Raw genomic sequence first — 17,721 nt, 5'->3', positions numbered from 1 at the left:
CACCCCAAATTTCTGTTTTCAGCCATATGATTCTACATTCCACCCTGACTTAAAAGAGTAAGCAGAGAAATTAAGAGAGGAGAATTAGAAAGAGTGTGTGAGCACAGAGGGCCAACACAAAGAACAATCAAAGACTCGCAAAGGTCAGGGAGCCGTTATTCACTCAACAGGTTTTTACAAGACCTTGTAAAGACCTATGTTCCAGACACTGCCCTAGGAACTAGGGTAACGTAGGTAACCAAACACGGCCTTTACAATGATGCAATACACAGCCTAGTGGAGGGGTGAGGGGCAGACAGTTGCCAACAAGGAACTTCCCCGTGAACCTGGTCTATGGGGCCTGGGCAGCCCCAAGGTACTCTGTGGGGAAGGTGCACAGGGAGGGCTGCAAAGCTGCAGCCATGTGTGAGAAAAGAACAAAAGCACAGCATCAGAAATATATCAAGAAGGAATATAAATACACAGCTCATACAGTGAGGAGGAAAGAGTCTACAGCTATATGGAAAGGTAGAGAGAAATGAAAATGGAAAGCAAAAGAGAAATTGCAATATGGGGTCAGTTAGAAGCAGATAACTTACTTTCTCCTGGAAGCGGAGATTGAGGCTCTCTGCATGACTGAAGCTCACCCCTTTAGGCACTAACTCCATCTTTTATTTTAAACTATTTTTAGTTTAGAAATCTTTCTAAAATGCACCCCATGTCCCTGCATTGTTCAGCAGAGGACATCAAACCAAACTCTGCCAAAGCTGATCTACTCTGTTCTGGACGAAGCATCATCATGATCTATTTTTTGTGCTTTGATGTGGTGCACTGACATTCTCTGAGTCCACTTGTGTGTAAAAGCCATTACTTTACACCAAATGGCCAATGCTGTGCTTCTGGAATTCTCCATTTCTGCCTTCCAAAGGCAGCTGTCACTTCTCAGAGCTTCCGCTCCGTGGGGCCAAAGACCACTGTGGCCTATTTTATGTACAGTTTTCTGGGTGAGGTGGTGAAGGGCAGCCCGCAAGCCTGCAGACAGCTCAATGCGTCTCAGTGGCCTGTCTGCTTCCTTCTAGGTCTCCAGCCTTACTTCACACAAGGGTTCTGAAATTCTGATATGTAGATAAGATAAGTGATACTAAAATAAAATGATCTCTGACAGCATACAATCTTCACGCGACTTATTTAAGAAACATATCCCTCACAGCCACTGTATTTTCCCAAACATACCTCCGCTGACATGCTCTAGTCCAGTCCTTCTTTGACATGGTCATTAACTCTTGATATAGGTTTATATTTTTGATGAAGAAGCTACAAAACAATAGTTCTTTATCACTTGTTAAATAAATACTATACATGCCACATTTTCTAATAGAAAACTTGGAGGGCCCTGGTTGGTTTGGCTCAGCAGTTAGAGTGTTGCTCCACAGACCAGAGAGTCCCGGGTTCAGTTCCCGCTAAAGGCACATACCTCGGTTACCATTTGTCCCTGGCCCTGGTTGGGGTCATGTAGGTGGCAGCCAATGAATGTTTTTCTCTCACATCGATGTTTCTCTCTCTTCCTCTCTCTCTCCCTCCTGCTCTGTCTGAAGATGAATGCAAAAATGTCCTCGGGTGAGGATAAAAAAAAGAAAGAAAGAAAACTGGGAGGAATAAGAAGATGAATGGAGTAGTCCCTGACCTCAAAGAATTTAGAACTTGTAGTTCAAACAACCTGGGTGCAAAGTAATTAGAACCAAGGCCGGAGTGTATCAAGGCCACAAGAGAGAAGTTCACAGGCTGTGCCATGGAGGGCTAGGGAAGCAGAGTTCTCCCAGTTTTGAGGGTGAAGGAGGAAGGAAGGGGTGTGGGGTACGCTTTGCTGGGAAATGTTACTGGCATTGGCTTCAAGTAAAGGAGGGGACTCTGGCTAGTCCCAATGGAGGGTGAGCTCATCAAGGCAAAGAAAACGGCATGAGAAAAGGCAGAGAAGGCAGAGAGGGAAAAAAGTATTTACATTGTAGTCCAAAGAATAGTGAGAGAAAATGCTGCAAATGAAGATCAGAATCAGATCACAGAGGGCCCAAAATATCAGGCTAAAAAGTTTGGCTTTTAATACCAGCTCTCAGGGACCAGTGAGGTTTTTCTGAGCTTTCTGAACCTAATACACAAATGTAATCTCTTAAAAGGATGAGGCTTCCCCGCCCTCTTTAATGGAAAAGGAATTCAAAAGGTGAATTATTAATCATCTCATTCCCGTTAATTATCTCTTGAGCCAAGCTCACTATTAAAATATCACTGTGGAACTAACTAGAGAGCATCCATTTGTCTTCCTCTCACACTACAGGAAACACAGTGGGAAAGGGATCATCCAGTCTAAAGCAAAGGGCAGCACGATATACAAATCAAATGTATGTCCGCCGGAGAAGAACAGGGAGAATGACATGCGTTCCCGTTCACAAGCTAATACAAAATATTCTGGAAATAAAAACAAACAAACAAAACAAGTCTTTTAACTTTCCAATGGAGCCTTTATTTCAGGGAAATTTTCTATAATCTTGAAAACAACTACCTTCCCAGCTCAAGAGATGTTTTTTATCTGTCTTGTTCTGAATAGAACTTTCTTTGCCCTCATCCAAATAAATACACCTGCTCTTGAGATAATTTTAGCACTATATTCCACATGACTCTGTGTTGTCTGCGTTCTGTGTTCATCTTTTTCCCCAGTCAGACGATGAGTTATCGGGGGCGGGGGGGTAGAATAATGCCATATACTCATTCTGCATACTAAACATGACTAACACTGGGCAATAAAACATGACTAACACTGAGAACTGATTAACTAAATTAATTTCCAAAATATATATCCCCTAAAGACTCAATTCTGTGTTACTCATATAGGTTTATGTATGGAATATAGGGGGGAAAAAAAACTCAGTGCTAGAAGAGTTCTTAAAAAAAAACTGAGACCACTAAAATAGCTATAATCGAGAAGACAGACAATAATAAGTATTGGTGAGGATGTAGAGAAATTGGAACCCTCATAATTGCTGGTGAAAATATAAAATAAAATTATTGCTTTGGAAAACAATTTGGCAGTTCCTCGCATAGTTAAGTATAGAGTTGCCATATGAACCGGCAATTCTAATCCCAGGTGTATACCCGAGAGAATTGAAAATATGTGATCACACAAAATCTTGTATACAAATGTTCACAGAAGCATTATCTATAATAGCCCAAAAGTGGAAACAACCCAAATATCCATCAATTCATTAATGAATGTGGTATATTCATACAACAGAACACAATTCAGCCACATAAGGAAACCATGTGCTGGGACATTCTACAACATGCATGAACTTGGATACATTAAGCTGAATGAAAAATGCCAGACCCAGAGGGCACATATTGTATGATTCCACTTAGATGAAATGTTCAGAAAATGCAAATCCATAGAGGCAGAAAGTAGTTGCCAGGGGCTGGAGGGAGGAAGGAATGGAGAGTGACAGCTAATGGACTCAGGGTTTCTTTTCGGGGTGATGAAAGGTTCTGGGATTAGACTGTGGTGATGGCTGCACAACACAGTGAATCTCAAAGCCACTGAAACACACAACTGAAAGGGTGAATTTCATAGTGTATGACATGTCAATCCGAAAACAACAAAAACAACACAATGAGAAACCTGAAGCCCAGAGAAGCTAAATTTCTTGTCCAAAGACACAAAGGTAATTAAATGGCATCACCTAAACCAGACTCCAAGTCTCCCAACTCCCAACACGGTATTCTAGGTCCACAATGCACTGCTCTAGAAGTATCAGGATGAGGCACGCTGCTCTATGACTACAATGACAGGGCAACCTTCCACAACAAAGAATTACCCAGCCCCAAACGCCAATAGTGACACTGGTGATAAACTGTGGTTTAGGGTGTGATCAACTTTATCTTTATGCTTTTCAAGGAAGTTCTGCCCTAGAGGTATAATTACCTCAAACAGCAATGCTGAGATGAGAGAGTGGCTGGGAGGCTAGTATCAAGCACACACATGAAATAGAAGCACGTTTTACTGACATAACAATTAACTTCCACAAAGAGTCTGAATATCCAAGTGCCCAAGGCAGTTAACATAAAGGAATGAAGCCAACAAACATCTAATAACCATTTAGGACTATTATGTCCTTCCTTCCATGAAAAAACTTGCACTGGCTCCCATTCTTCATGAAATATATATAACCTTATCAAAATAATCTTGTGGCTTCCCACTTTTGATAGACATAGATGCCAAGAAATATTTTCTTTGTAAGAAAAAAGAATATCACAAGATCTGAAACAAATGGCTCGGACTTGGGAAGATGGGAAATGGTGGAGGACTGTGGAGACCCCAAGGGTACATGCCTAGATGAAGGGGTCACCACTAATTAGCTCCAACGGATCACTGCCATGATGAGAGATCTTTGGATGATTAAGAAGAGTAGGAAATTGTGTGTGTGTGTGTGTGTGTGTGTGTGTGTGTGCATGAGAGAAAGAGAGAGAGAGAGAGAGAGAGAGATACAGAGACGGAGAGATTTCCTAGTACTTAAAATCTTGGTAAAGCCCGGCCGGTGTGGCTCAGTGGTTGAGCATCGACCCATGCACCAAGAGGTCACCAATTCGATTCCTGGTCAGGGCACATGCCCAGGTTGTGGGCCCAACCCCTAGTGGGGGGCATGCAGGAGGTGGCCAATCGATGTTCTCTCTCATCGATGTTGCTATCTCTCTCTCCCTCTCCCTTCCTCTCTCTCTAAAATCAGTAAAGAAAAAATAATAAATAAAATAGAATCTTGGTAAAAAAAAATTTTTAAACATGATGTTAAGTAAAAAACAAAGGGGTTCCAGGCAGGAACCTTCACTAATAAACCCACCCCTAATAAACAATGTCAGTTTCAGATTTTCCTATAAATGCATTCTAATAAAATTCAGGAGCCATTGTCTGATTATAAGAACAAATGTTTTTCTTTAATTAAATCTTAATAACTCATTTAAAGTTGAGAATTTACAAAAGACAGGAGAATTATTGCTGGCTGGCCTTTCATTAAGCTCCAACTTTACAAATGAGGGTGCTGCGATCCAGAGAAGTTAAAAGGCTTGCTAAGCCACCCTGCTGGTTAGAGTACCAGAGTCATAATTTGTACCCAGGTCTTTGTGTTCTTAGACTCCACTTTCTTTCCACGCATTACCTTGCTTGTATCACACAAAGTTCTATTTACCATGTGTATGAGGCTCCCTCTGTAAATTACATGTAAAGAACCTGATCTTTGTGAGGTGTATGAATAGTGGCTTTGCCTACCCACTCCTGCACGCCCCTCCTGCCTTCCCTGTGGGTGTTGATTATATTATTCCCTTTGAACACAGCAGCTGGCCCAGCCAGTGTGGCTCAGTAGTTGAGCATCAACCCATGCACCAAGAAGTCGCCGGTTCAATTCCCAGTCCAGGCACGTGCCCAGGTTGTGGGCCCAATCCCGGTGAGGGGCATGCAGGAGGTGGCCAATCGATGTTCTCTCTCATCGATGTTTCTCTCTCTCTCTCCCTTTCTCTCTCTAAAATCAATAAAGAAAAAAATATATTTTTTTAAACACAGCAGCTGCCTGCACTCCCACCGGCCATCCTTCCATCGCCTCCAACCACTGTCAGCCCGGACTCTGGCCTCCCACTTTTTACTCACTCTTGCATTGAACTCCCACTATAGGCTGTAACATACTGATAAACTCTTCCCACCAAATGGATACTTTCTTTGCAGGGTAGAAAACAGGAACTCATCAGCCGGGGAAAAACATGTCTCCCAGGAACCCAGGATCCAAGGTAAACAGAATGAAGACACACACTCCCACCACTACTATTTGTCCTGGTACATCACCTGTTACCCAAAAGGTCCCAAGATATTAAATGTCTCAGCCCTTGACCCCGTTCCTGGGTTCCAGCCACAGGGCTAACCTTTCCTTCTTCCATATTACCTACCCTATTACCCTCACAGCCCATCCTCTGCTCCCCCCACTTCAACACAGCAAGTCAACTTCATCACATAAAGCAAAAGAATCACATTTGAAGCAAATCTGGTTTTAGGACGCCCAACGAAACATTCAACAGTCCCTTCAGAGCAAAGTCTACTCTAATCTCTCTTTAATCTCCGATTCCTTCCTCTGCAACGTGGCCTTTAGGAAATAGAGCGGCAAGGATCTGGGTGTCTGGATCTTCTGGAATCTAGGACAAGGCAGATTATTTAAAGTTTCTGAACTTCAGCAGCTTCCTATGAGAGAGCGACAGAGAGAAAGAGGAGATATGAATGGCTACTGTGCCCAGTTACCTTAAGAAATAAAAATAACAAAAAGCCCTGAGTACTTCCTGCACATGGTGTGAATGGTAGTTGTGATGATGATGATGATGATGACAACGACGACGACATTCCCTTTCCATTTCAGCCCATCTCCTTATGGCTTTTATCAGTCTCTGCACAAGTAAAGCCTTTGCTCTCACAAGCCGGGGGTCACTGTGCCTATAATTACTGGCTCAGTAAGTGGGGGACCCCTGGAACTGTTCCTTAGGAGTCCTACCCCTCCCCTTTCTTTACCTTAAGCTCTCACAGTGTTATCCTAGCCAGCTTTCTCCAGGTCAGCATGACCCAGGTTCTCACTAGTCTCCGACTGTGGACTCTTCTAGTAGGCAATGTGGGGTAAGTACTGAACAAGAAATCAGAAGGCAGGGGTTTGAATCTGGATTCATTGAGCAGAGTGATCCTAGGCATGTTAATCACCCTATACCTCAATATTCTCATCTGTAAAGCAGATATAATAAACCACAGGCTGTAGGGTCACTGTAAGGTTTAAATCACCCACAGGAAAAATCCTATCACACTGCTGGACACAGGTAAACACTCGTTGTTCACCAGACCTGATCTTTCGATGCCCTAAGGCTCAGCAAGGTGGAGAGGCATGTCCTAGAGTCCACCTAGTCTAGTGTCTTTCTCCCTCTCCTGTCTCCACCACCTTTTCCCACAAAGCCTCCACTACCTCATTCACTGCCACCCAGCTGCTCAGCTGCTGAAAGCACCCCACCTTCATGACACAAGCATCAAGATTCAGCATTCAGTTTCACAGTCAGGATAATCCCTGTCCGTTCTGGGACGTACCACTCATCTTCATTAAACACAGAATTCCTGGCCCTTCTCCACCACCCTCACCTCCCAATTTGGGGTGAGACGTTTGCAGAGGATATTATCCATCAATTCAACTTGGTGTCTCACATTTCTCTCACAGGCTCAAAATAGTCTACAATCAGTTACACAAATCTGAAAGGGAGTCCAACTGCACAGAGTCTAAGACGGTGCTGGCATAAGCCCTGGTCCTCCCTCCCCTGGTGCAGAGAAGATGAGCACAGTCAATCACACCGCTTGTTTCTGGACGAGGCTCCAAAGCCCCTCTCATGGCTCTCCAGGCAGACACCATCCATAAGTCAGAGCTGCCATTTGGAGTGAAATCTACTTGCCAAGTCTAGGAAGCTTTTTTTTTTTTTTTAAATCCTCACCCCAGGATATTTTTCCATGTATCTTCAGACAGAGTAGGAGGGAAGGTGGAAGAGAGAGAGAGAGAAACATCAATTTGAGAGAGACACATTGATTGGCTGCCTCCCACACAACCTCATCCAGGGCCAGGGACCAAACCGCAACCGAGGTAAGTGCCCTTGACCAGAATTGAACCCGAGACTCTGGTCCGCAGGCCAATACTCTCACTGTGGAGCCAAACTGGCCAGAGCAAGTCTAAGAAGCTTTAAATCAAGCCAGAACTCTAAAGTCGTGTACTATGCACAGCAAAGAATAGTGTCCATTTGCATAGTAGTAAGCACTTTGTAGGCAGTGAATACGTATGGCTTAGTGACTCATGCATAACATGTTATGTAGCTAGAAAATGTTCAAAAATCACAGAACTCTAAGTGGTTTGTTTGGAGAATGACCTCAAATTGTAATGTTCTTATGCATTTAAATTTCAGTTGAAAACGCTTTATACTTAAATTTACTAAAAGCTCTGCAAAAATTATACCAGCATGCACTCTCAGCTTAGTGAGTGCTATGTATTGTACATAATATTTTGATGACTAAAGATCTTACATGATTCAAGGTTATAATTTTTATTTTTTATTACTGCTATTACTACTATTGCTGCTGCTGCTGATGATATAATAGAAATAATAGATAACATACACTAAGGACTTACTATGTACCTGGCACTCTGTTAAATACTTTATATGGAATACTTCATTCATTCAATGCTCATGGCAATCCTATACAGAAGGTTCCTATCCCACTTTTACCAATGAAGACACCAAGGTTACTTGCCTAAGGCCAAATCCCTCATCAATGGCAGAGCTAGGATTTGGGCTCAGTCTCTGCCTTACCCATGAGGGAACCCTGCCCTCCAATGATGGAGAATCCACAGATGGGGCAGAAATAGGCACATGTACTTTTGTTGAATATAAACTAACTCCAGAATTAAATATATCAGCAGATATTCGATCCAAACACCCACTTTTGCTAGGAAATAATTTATTATAAAAAGACAGTGCAACCCCAAACTCCTGTCAATTGGGAAGCCAGGCCTAGAGAAATGGCCAATTCCCTTTCAAAGGAACTGTCCTAATGAATATAATTACTAAAGCAGAAAACCAGTAAACTTTAATCCACATGGGAATGTCATGAATGAAGAACACTGCACTCCCACTCCTTATGTCACCCACAGAAGGAAAACAAATTACTCAAAAGCTGTGCTGGTTGTTGTTACTTTGGGGATTTTGCTTTGCCTGGTTTTTATTAGAATATTGGATTGGTATGCAGCAATAGTTGCTTGCTTTACCTCTATTTGCATTTATCAAATATCTGAACTGACCTGTCAAGTAAGTCACCTAGTTGGGTCTCTGCTACCCTCAAGCCCTACCTAGATCTAAGATAACAAAAAGCCATTTCCTGATCTGGGTCATTACCAGGATGAAATGGAAAATGCATCCTGAAATACTTAGAACCCTCTGCCCTCGGTTACAGCCAACATTCCACTTCCGGCTCTGGAGCTGGAAGCAATATTGGCAGAGAGCCCACAAAGGTCCCACAACAAGGCAGACACACCCTGATGCACACACGCCCTGCTTTTCCACGTTCAGGGGCAGTTCCAGGAAACCCCCTTTGGGGTTCTGCCAGAGCTGAGCTGGCTAAAGAACCAGGCACTCTCAAGAATAAATAAGCTGCCAATGGCAACAGAGGGAACCAGGTCCAGGGGACCAACCACATTGTTCTAGAGTTTCCCAGGGGCTGCACCAGCCTAAAAGTACTTGGGTTTGTAGGCAGAGGGGGCCCGCAGTCTGTCAGCATCGACTTCAGCTTTCAGTCCTACAGCAAAGCTGTCAGGAATCCAAAAGGGAAACATTCAATTAAGTTCTAGGTTGATTTCTTTTTTAGAGTTTGGGGAACAACACTCAAACACAAAAGAAATAATAACACTAACTTTAAATTACGATAATCTAGTTCCTGGGTAAGCTAGTCAGTGCTGGCACATAAACTCAGATAAGCCATTAAAAGAAGACAGAAGGGAAACTGCACTGCCCTAAACTACATTGCTCAGTAGCATGAGGTTGGTACAGGCTACCTATCCCCCACTCTTCTTCCTTCCCACCCCCACTTCTCCCGCCACCCCGACTACCTCCCCCAAGCTAGGCAATGATACACACTGATCACTACTGGTCTAAAAAACCACTCAACAGACAAGTTCAATGACATGTTTCTAAGCTACACCTATAAAGAGCACCCCCCCCAAAAAAAAAACCAATTGTATATAATCAAAAGTAGAAATTTTCCTTCAAATACTAATAGCATTTGCCATTTCATAGAAAAATACTCACTAAGTTTCTAATTTCAAAAGCTAAGGTCCTTTTTTTGTATAATGGATAAATAGAATAACAAAAATTAATCAGCCCTGGCCGGTTTGGCTCAGCGGTTAGAGCGTCCGCCTGCGGTCCAGAGAGACCCGGGTTCGGTTCCCGCTAAGGGCACGTACCTCGGTTGCAGTTTGTCCCCGGCCCTGGTCGGTTGTGCGGGTGGCAGCCACTCGATGTGTCCCTTTCACATCGATGTTTCTCTCTCTCTCTCTTCCTCTCTCTCCCTCCCACACTGTCTGTACAAAAAATGGAAAAATGTCCTCGGATGAGGATTAAAAAAATTAATCAGAAAAATAATGAATACAGGAATGTAATTTAATTCAGAATAAATCAAGTTTCTGTGAAATCTACATCTACACTAACATGGATTAGAGTGATTCCGGCTGAAAATTGCTGAAACCTAAAAGGGTCTCTAAATTTAGAGTTTGGAGAGTGACGTTTTAAAAAACTGACATTTAGCAGCTTAACTAATAATTTTTTTATCCCAATTTTTAAATCTGCATTTCAAAATATTTTAAACTTTCATATGTAATGACCAGTACGTCATGCTAATTTTTATTTTTAAAAATGAAATATTCACTAAGAATTTAGACTTTTTCTACTCCGTTATCCAATTCGAACTTTACTTAAAAAAATAATAATAATAATTTCTGAACTTTTCATAAATTAAACATTAAAAAAACCTAAACAAGAAATATTTTTGGAGTTAGTATCTTACACTGCTTTCTAACTGAAACTGTTGAGGTTTTCTTTCCTCCACTATAGTTGTTTCCCTTTTCTATTTTTGATTAAAAAATTGAAAAACAGAAAAAACAAGACATAAGTAGTCTTACAGTCCTGCAGTTTGGAAACCACCTTATACTTCATATTATAAATATTTGTCAAAATTTCATTTCCTCAAATAGACAGAAATGTCTATTAACTAAAACAAATGGGTAAAAAGCCCCTAATTTCATAAAGGAGTCCATGACCTTGATTACATTTATATTTACAAGTTTAAAATATTGTAGAATGAAAAACATCAGATTCGGGGACTATTAAAGGGAAGTAGGAAGACTGAAGTGAGGTGCTTACTTGGGATATTGATAAAGCTCTCCTCCTAGCAACAGACTGTGCACATTGACTACAATTCCATATAATTACATATCCAGCTGCTGCCTTTAGATTCAAGAAATTTGCTCAAATACTTTCCAATTAAACAGGGAAAATTCCATCAATTAGTTTTTCTATTTCAACCCTCATATTACATGCTGTTATGTGTCCAACTGTGTCTTCAAAACATGATGAAGTAGCCCTGGCCGGTTTGGCTCAGCGGTTAGAGCATCGGCCTGCGGCCCAGAGAGACCCGGGTTCAGTTCCCACTAAGGGCACATACCTCGGTTGCAGTTTGTCCCCGGCCCGGGTCGGTGGTGCGGGTGGCAGCCACTCGATGTGTACCTTTCACGTTGATGTTTCTCTCTCTCTCTCTGTTCCTCTCTCTCCCTCCCACTCTACCTGAACAAAAAATGGAAAAATGTCCTCGGGTGAGGATAAAAAAAACCCACAAAAAACAAAAAACATGTTGAAGTCCTAACCCCTGGTAATTATAAATGTGGCTTTATCTGGAAATAGGGTCTTTAGAGATGATCAAGTTCAGATGAGGTCATTAGGGTGGGCTCTAATTCAATATGATTGTGTCCTTATAAAAAGGGGAAATTTGGACACAGAGACAGGCACACACACATGTACACCATGTGAAGATGAAGGCGGATATTATGGTGATACATCTACATGCCAAGGAACCCCAAAGATTGCCAGCAAACCCTCCTCTCTTACAGCTCTCAGGAGGAAGCAACCCTGCTGACACCCTGATCTCGACTTTTAGCTTCCAGAACTGTGAGACAACCCTCTGTTGTTGAAGCACCCCAGATTTTGGAACTTTGGTAACGGCAGCCCTTAGGAAACCACTACTACACACGCCTTCCCAGGCTGACCTTCTCTTACAATCGCATCCTTTTCCTTGAGCCCCAACATATTTCTACTTCTAATCATTTCGTGTAGGCTCCCACCTATTCTTGAACCTGGCTCCCCACCCTCCCCTGCCAGTGCCCTTCAGCACGGTTTCTCCTCAGGGGACCACTGGCATTTTGCTTTGCGTGGGGCAGTTCTTATGGGGCCTGACCAGCACACTGCAGGGTGTCAAGTATCCCTGGTGCTCTCATCCACCCAGGGCACCACAGTACCCACAGTGGGGAACTGCTCTAGAAGCCTGGGGGCCACCTGCCCACCAGAGTTTGACTCAGGGTCCCACCATCTACTGCATATGATCTTATCAGGTCATTTAACTTCAGTCTCTTCTGTAAAAGGTAAATAAATAGCCCTGGCCGGTTTGGCTCAGCGGTTAAAGCGTCAGCCTGAGGTCCACAGAGACCCGGGTTCGGTTCCCGCTAAGGGCATGTACCTTGGCTGCAGTTTGTCCCCGGCCCTGATTGGGTCGTGTGGGTGGCGGCCACTCGATGTGTCCCTTTCACATCGATGTTTCTCTCTCTTCCTCTCTCCTTCCCACTCTGAGTAAAAAATGGAAAAATGTCCTCGGGTGAGGATAAAAAAAAAAGGTAAATAAATAACTACCTTGCCGTATGACTGTGAAGATTCAATGCATTAAAGATGCTAACTAGCCCAGGCTTATCCTTACTAATTCCTCCCAGCATGAGAATCACTTAGGAATTAATGCCCAGTCTGTTCTACACAGTCACATACTGATTTTAACTGCCTTGGAACTCCTTTCGGTGGCTCCTTCACATACTGAAGCTTCACTGAATACCTTCTGTGGAGATGCAATTGCTTAACTGATCAATGCACGTTTAAAATAGTTATAAGTCATGCAAAGCTCCTTCTACAGTTGCGAAGAGCAGGCCAACTCTGAGTACAGTTTCTATGTGTTCTCCCGCCACCCTCACCTCTACTTGAAAACATAGTTGCAACCCTGGGCAAAGTTCCATGTTTTCCAACTTTGCTTCCCATTTCTCTGGATTTTTTGCTGCCAGTGAAGGTTCCTCTCCATTATCCAGGGATATAGTGCTGTCTAGCTCATTTCACCCTGCCCATGGAAACATTCCCCATTGGCAGCAAGTCCCTCATTCTCCTTGATTAAATGGTTTGCATCCCAAACTTTTGAGCTGTAGAGTTGGCACTGATTTGTGCCACAAACGCAGAGTCTAAATCTGTTCTCCTGACCATCACATACACCACACCCAGCACCTAAAAGCACCTAACACAGAGCCTGGTACTTAGCAGGTTTTCAATGACTGATGAATGCAAGAATCACTCCATACATGAACGAATGCATTGCTGAATGAACACGCAAATGGATACATTCAGGAGCCCAGAGACCTGGCTTTCATTTAAGCCTCAGCTCTTCACTGACTGACATAAATGACCTCAGGGCAAGCCACTGAATCTCTATGTCCAAATATCCTTCTCTGTGAAATTAGGTGGTTAGACTCCACTAAAAATCTCTGTATGTTTTCTTCCAGCTCTAACAACTGAGCCCATGAACTTTAACAAAGAGTAAAACACTTTTTATTTCTTTTTTTGAGAAATTTTAGTCAACACAAGGTGGGCAGGGGTATTTTTCTGAAATCACATACCAGGGGTCCCTCCCCGTCAGAGAGCACCTTGTTCCCTGGGGACAAAAGGCTCTGGAGAGCATGCAAGCTGCAGATACTGAAGACAGCTCTGAGACCCTGAGCACCATGGAGCTTGTGTGTCACGGGCTTCTTTCAAGGATGTAGAGTCGATCCTGTCCTCAAAAGGGGTCCATGGGGACCTCTGCTGCCTGCTGTCTCCCACCCACAGCTCCTCCTTTTCTAGCCTGAACAAGGTGGGCTTATACACTGTCTCCCAGGCTCCAAATCTAACTCAATCCCTCTCCCTGCCATCTGCCTAAGGCTCCCACATGCATATTTCATGATTTCTGGCACATTTCCTCCTTATCTGACATCCTGCAATGCATCCCTCTGCTGCCTATATTATTTCTGTCTCTGGTGAGAATGTTCCTGAAAGACGCATGTGTCCTTGGGCTGTACTTTATGATTGGGCAGTGTTACCTTTCCTATCTTATCTCCCCACTTGGTCCCCACATGAATTCCTTGAGGACAGAGACCACACCCTCTGTTCTCCTCTAGTTCCCCACAAGACCAAGGACAGAGCTAGCTAGGCAAGCAGCACACCCTTATTGAATGAATGAAATAATGAAATAACTGACTCATTTCAATGTTTTTAAATTAAAAATTCATATTAATATACTTTCTGCATAAACTAAGACCTCCCTTTTAGGTATACAACCAGGATAAGCCAAATATATTATTTTCCTAGGACTGAAATAAAATGTATTTCACTACAATGTGAATAACAAGAACATTATCAGCTGCATAAGAATTCTGATTTTTCGGGTATCCATACCATAATAATGTGGCATCACTTTTATTTCCCAGTAAAAGCAGACCTTACCTGTATCTGGGGAGGAAAAAGGGCAAACACCCTTTTGTGTTAATTAGTCCAACTACCATTGTTATGTGTTGAAGCCAGAGAACTGGGGGAAATCAGAACAAGATATGAGCATTTTCTCTAAATAGAACATTTCAATCTAATAGAACATTGCTGATTAGAGCAGAGCATCTTTTTAGAAATTCCTCGGACTTACTTAGCTAACTCTAATTCTAGTCACATTCTTTCCTTGAGGCTTAATAAACTTCAGCTAAAATCAAACTGACTTGGGAATCAAATTATTTGTTCTCCCATGCACTTGCTGGTCATGGTTGATCACCGACTAAAACAATGCCAATGGTCAACACAACACTGACAGAGGGAAAACATTATGGCTGTGCCATCAAAGCTTCATATAGCTTAATGCTATAAGCCCCATTAGCCTCCCCAGCTCAACAGTTAACTTAAACAACTTCATTATTTCTTGGAAATCATTATTCTTGTACATAAGCATAAAGTTATCATTGTCCAACATATGATATAATTAGAGAAAAACTGTGTATTGATATAGGAGATACTACAATTGGAGAGACTCAATGACTGAGAAGTAACTGAGACTTGAAAAGATTGAGCCCATTAAGTAGATAATCAGTGTTTATGGGCTGTACATATGTGATAACATAGTATGTCTTCCAGCTCCAATCAAACCATGTCAGAGCACATACTCCTAGGTGGGCAGTGAGAGCACCTGAGACATCATAGTAAAACACCAAAGAAAAGATAAATTCACTTTGAGGCTAATATGTATATTGCTAAAGTAATAGAAGCCGTTACATGGGTTTGCCCACATTTACCCAACTGGTCAAGTCAAAGTATTTTAAAGTTAGAGTGCAATTCTGAGTTACTCATTACATTACTCTTCACTCTACAGAAGATAAATGCAGGCAGAGATGGAGCATCTTATCAAAGCTCATACTGGTCAGAGGCTGTATTAAAACTCAGGTCTCTTGCCCTGGCCAGTGTGGCTCAGTTGGTTGGGGCATCATCCCTTACACTGAAAGGTTGTAGGTTCGATTCCCAGTCAGGACACATTCCTAGGTTTCAGTTCAATCAGGACACGTATGGGAGACAAGCAATCAATGTTTGTCTCTCTCCCTTCTCCTCTCTCTAAAATCAATAAGCATGTACTACCACGAGAATTTAAAAACAACAACAACAAAACATTTAGGTCTCTTAAGTCCAGCTTCATGAGCAACACAAAGAACATTAAATTTCAAAATTAAAAAGGCACATAGCAGGCAGGCAACAAATATTTGTTAATATATTTGAGGAAAGAGAGATAGAGGATTATAGAACTACCTTGATATAGTATCTACTGACAGGATAAGCCAAGTAATTTCCTCCAGTTTTAACTTTGACTTGTCCAATATAGACTAAACCTCTTAATGCTATAAAGCATCCCTTGTGCGATCAGTAATGCTATTGGAACAATTACTGAAGCATGCAAGTTGGTGGTGAAACCAAAAGCTTTGTAGCATTCTTACAAAGTGCATTTGGAAAAAATCTATCCACAAAACAATGTGGGTTTCCAAACCCATGAGGTGTAGCTTCAGTGGAGAAATCTATAAAAGGCAGGTATGACTAAGCGACCACAAATAATTAGAAACATCAAAACTATCAGGAGTCTGTGGACCACAGCATGCCTGCCTATACAGATAAGTTGGCATTTCCCATCTATTGTTCCTAATGCAAAAGGGAGTCTTTTCCGTACTACAGTGTTTGTTTCTCCTTAAATAAAAAGCCTCAATTGCTTATAAGGATTTGCAAACAATGTTTTATTCTATCCTCCATCCCACCTGCTTCAGAAACAAATATGAGGACAATTGGGTTGAGTTGCTGGGCACTCAACTAATCAGATCAAATTTTAAGCAACCCATATTACACTTTTTCATGTATTTATATATGTATTATATATCTCACAAAGAGCCTCTTAAATCTATAGTTCAACTCTGAGTTAAAAAAAAAAAGTCTTAATAATTATGTAAAATAGTGCTACATGTTACTCAGTACTCTATCAAGTATACTACTGAATTTTCCTTAAAGGCTGGCATCTGGCTATTTAACTTCTCTTCTTCCTAAAAAAAAAAATCTTTCTAAAATTATTGAAGAATATCGATCAAACAAAATAGCTTACCATAACTAAAGAGACCACCATTTATACACCCCCAAGATGAAATTGACCACAGCATTAGGCAGGGAAGAATCCGAACACACACATTTATATAAAGATGTAAAAATATTTACAGTAATCCAGGCAAAATAATAATAATAACAAAACAAAAATTTCTAGCACAACAGGATAAACCTTGGTTCACCGTTCTCTTTGCGCAGGTATAAAACTAAAGAAATGTATTTAGTGAGGAAGTACTTAGTGAGGAAGGGTGGGTAGAGACCAATTTCCACTTAAACTTTTTTCATTCAAGAGCTAGGTTAGCAAACTAAGCAGCCGAAAAAGCTCCCGTACAAAACTTAACCAGGCTGAAAAGTCCAAAATCGGGAGTAATTAACACCCAGGGAAGAAGAACCCCGAAGCTCTTGGGCTACCCCTTCCCCAAATTCCCGAGTCACACAACTGGAGCCGGGTGCTTCCCGCGCTGTCTCCCTCGCTGGCGGTGCGGGAGCAGCTCGGGGTGAGCCCGGGTCCCCCACCCACCTTTGCTCGCGTCCTTTTCATTGTCCGAGGGTGATGATCACCTGGCGGGCGCCGGCTCGCGCGGCCCGACGTGCCGCGCACGGAGACGCGCTGGGGCGAGCGCCCCGCTCCTGCCGCAGGACCCGCACCGGGGGCCCCCCACCCCGGCTAATCCGACCCCGGCCCGCTACGGGTCCCCGCCGTGCTCACCGCCACGAAGCCCGAAGAGGAGGCGATGAACACGCGGATGACCATCCTCTCCACGCACCGGGACGCGCTGTCTGCCCCTTGGGCTCTGGGCTAGCGCGGGCGCGGAGGCAAAACTCGGCTGAAAACCGCGGCGCTACCGAGCAGAGCGCTTCCTCCGGGAAAGATCGCAGGGATCTAGATCCCTCCCTCCAGGACTACAGATAAAAAAGCTCAGCGCCTCTCCGCCGCCAGCCCGAGCAGTGGAGGGGGAGGGGGAGAAGGTGGAGGGAGGCGGGTGAGGGGCATGATGGGAGTTGTAGTTTCCGTCTTGCCTGGAGTGACTGGTGGACTGAGGACCATCAGGTTGCCTCCGTATTGCGCGTCAAGCCCGTACCCCTGCAGGTGGTTGTAAGAGAGCGCGAGGCTGGGGACAAGCTGTGATAAGGGGTGGCAAGGATGCCAGG

At 43.0% G+C, this 17,721-nt stretch overlaps 1 protein-coding gene across 2 annotated transcripts in view; it reads right to left on the bottom strand.

Annotated features, from left to right (window-relative positions):
* Positions 1-17,482, bottom strand: part of SH3BGRL2 (SH3 domain binding glutamate rich protein like 2) — a 60,641-nt gene extending 43,159 nt beyond the window's left edge. The window contains exon 1 of one of the 2 annotated variants that reach the window (XM_036248594.1): positions 17,279-17,482. In XM_036248594.1, coding sequence (XP_036104487.1) covers positions 17,279-17,323 — 45 coding nt within the window. In that variant the 5' untranslated portion in view covers positions 17,324-17,482. Of the gene's footprint in view, positions 1-17,089; positions 17,157-17,278 lie in introns of those variants that run through there. The other variant, XM_036248595.1, reaches the window with a different exon arrangement.
* Positions 17,483-17,721: the final 239 nt, after the last annotated feature.

Source organism: Molossus molossus, unplaced genomic scaffold (assembly GCF_014108415.1).
Source record: "Molossus molossus isolate mMolMol1 unplaced genomic scaffold, mMolMol1.p scaffold_m16_p_8, whole genome shotgun sequence".
NCBI classification, from domain to species: domain Eukaryota; kingdom Metazoa; phylum Chordata; class Mammalia; order Chiroptera; family Molossidae; genus Molossus; species Molossus molossus.
Note: the sequence above shows the minus strand (reverse complement) of the source record. Positions and strands in the feature narration are given on the sequence as shown.